This window comes from Gigantopelta aegis, unplaced genomic scaffold (genome assembly GCF_016097555.1).
Source record: "Gigantopelta aegis isolate Gae_Host unplaced genomic scaffold, Gae_host_genome ctg1976_pilon_pilon:::debris, whole genome shotgun sequence".
Taxonomy (NCBI): Eukaryota; Metazoa; Mollusca; class Gastropoda; order Neomphalida; family Peltospiridae; genus Gigantopelta; species Gigantopelta aegis.
Window position 1 is genome coordinate 119,091 of NW_024532818.1, and position 2,770 is coordinate 121,860.

The following is a 2,770-nucleotide window of genomic DNA, read 5'->3' on the forward strand; positions in this document are numbered from 1 at the left end:
CACAATATATGTTTGTCTTATTGACTGTGTATTGTCATTGTAGAAACCGACTCTGATAAAAGTAACCTGCCTCCTGAAAATGCCCCACCTCCTTCATACACATCAGTAGTGAAAGAACCTGGTCCTCCTGAACGCCCTCCACCTCCTTGTCCCAAACAGGCACCAGCTATCCCTCCACGTCCCGAGGAGAACATGTTTGATTTTTCCAACAAGCCACCTGAGTCATCACCATTTGACGATGTTTATGAAGTAAGTTACAATACAATGGTATCTTTATGTATCATCAGTACTAAGGTTTTAAGAGAAGTATTATTTTGAAGTGTTCTTAATTTGTAATGTTCTTTAGTTTTGTGTCATGATAATAATTATTTATTATGATAATTGTCTATTGATAACAAATTTCTTTTTCTTTATAAGATATTTGACTCGACACAGAAACCACAACAGGTAATTATAGTAAGAATTTTTCAAATTAAAAAAACAAGATTTTTTTGTTGATAGTTAATTATTTAATTTTTTAAATATTTTTAGACACAAAGACAATCTACTATGGATGAATGGCAAAAGTTAGAAGGTGAATTAAACAGTATAGCTAAGGTAAAAAAACAATGACATCAAAAAATGTACTAATTGATGAGATTCTTTAGAATCTCCTAACATGCCTAGACAACAATCAGTTGCAGAGGAATATGTTTTACTACCTCCGCCAACTGGTGGGATACAAAGGCCTCAACCATTTGGGGCAAAGCCACCTCCCCCTAAAGAACCACCACCTCCTGACACAGGACTTGGGGAATTAGAGGACATTTTTTCAGGGGGTAGTAGTATGCTTCCACCTCTACCTGAAATTAATACTACACTAAATCCTTTTGGAGCTACACAGGCACCTCCACCTCCCACCTATCCTCCTTCCCAACCCTCTTATCCACTTGGACCATCAATGACTCCTCAAGAACCATCCATTACAATGGATCTAATGGATGCAGTCAGAAATCCTCCACCTGGTACCACTTCATATCCTCAAGGAATGGGAATGGGACCATTTGGCGGTCCACAATATCCAGGTCAACAATTTCCAGGCACTTCTTTTGGAGGTGGTCCATATGTAGGCACTGGTCCTTTTGCTACTGGGTCTGGAGGTGGTCTATATGGTAACATACCTGGAGTTCCTGCACCTAATGATATCTTTAGCATGCCAGCTGACCCTCTCTTGGACACTACCTTTTCTCAACCTCTTCTTCCCACTAACACCCAGAAAACAGACACAGCCAGTGGAGGTCCCAAGGGACAAGGAGGATCCGGAGGTGATGCATTCTCTGATCTTGTTAGTATGGCACGAAACAAAGCTTCAGCAACAACAGCTGCTAGCACTAAGTCAGTAGAGTTTCTTCCAGTTCGATCATCTCCACCTCCTCTTCCTTATCGTCCACCTAATTTGGGCCAAGAGTCCACAGACAGAGGCAGACTCAAACCAGAAATGTTGTCTCCTTTTGAAGAAAACTTTTCTACTGGCAAACAGACACCACCTTTGCCTTTACATCAATCATTATCAGATCCATTTGGGGATAACTTTACATTTAGTCAAGCTCCACCCCCAGAAAGTTTTCCTCAATCTTCCGGAGGTGGTGGTTGGGTTTCCTTTTAAAGAAATAGGACAAGCCATAACTAATATATGTATACATAAATACATTATATAACTTATTCTATTTTTAACTCTATAGTTACTGTCAGAGCTGTATGTTATGTTAACAATGCTAATGATTTGCTGTTTTTATTTCAATTTTTTACTAGTTTATTTAGTTTATTGTGTACAATTTAGTTTGTATACCCAATAGCTGTATATTCTATTTTTAACTCCATAGTTACTATTACATCATTTATTACAAAGCTGATTTCGTTAAAATAATAACCTCGCTTGATTTGTTTGTATAAATTTGATAGACAACAACTTAATATTTAAGTTATGTCAAGTAACAACTCTTATGTTTTGGTTAGTATAGTAATTTCTCTCTACATCATCACTGTTATTCTCTTAACATTAGTGCACGTGGTTAAGTAATCAAGTATTTTAACTTACCTTCTACAGGTATATTAAGATTATGTAGAGACCAAAGGTGTCAATCATATAGGTGTTCAATTGTATGAAGAATATAATCAAATTACTTCTTTAAAAAGTTCTATGATCATATCATCCTGCAAATTATTTCTGTGATAGCAAATGTAAGCATAACAAGAGAATTAAGGGACAGATTAATTGATGGCTTGTGGTGTCAAAGTGCTAGAAATGAATCTAATATTGGAGTATGGTATTATCCTAATGGTAGTCAAGTATCTACAGTAGATGACTCATCACCATTACATCTGTGTATATGTCAGGACAGATTGGACTATATTCATGATAAAAATGTTAGATAACTGTGAGTGAGTGTACAGATATTACACCAGAGAACATCATATAAAAACTCAGCATTATTGATATCACTGTATTAAACAAGGATATAAAGTGAGTTTGGTTAAATAATGCATTTTCAATTTTAAGCGTTTTGTAGTTATAGCCAACAGTTTACCTAGTGGGTGTGCATTGTGTACAATATAGATTAACTGTTAATGCATTATCTTAAAGCAACATTCACTGCTGTTTATAAAGAACTATGTTAAGTGTATATGTCTTATTTAATACTACCTGTGTAGAATATAGGACAGTCAACAGAGCTTGTCGAGTTGTCATATATGATGTCAACTGTCTTCTTTTGTCTTACAGTTGGTTTAC

General features: G+C 36.0%; 1 protein-coding gene across 1 annotated transcript; it reads left to right on the plus strand.

The window, feature by feature from the left end:
• The first annotated feature begins 658 nt into the window (after positions 1-658).
• LOC121391247 (formin-like protein 7) lies at positions 659-1,645 on the plus strand. Its single transcript, XM_041522937.1, has one exon. The coding sequence runs from the start codon at positions 659-661 to the stop codon at positions 1,643-1,645; it is 987 nt and encodes a 328-aa protein (XP_041378871.1).
• Positions 1,646-2,770: the final 1,125 nt, after the last annotated feature.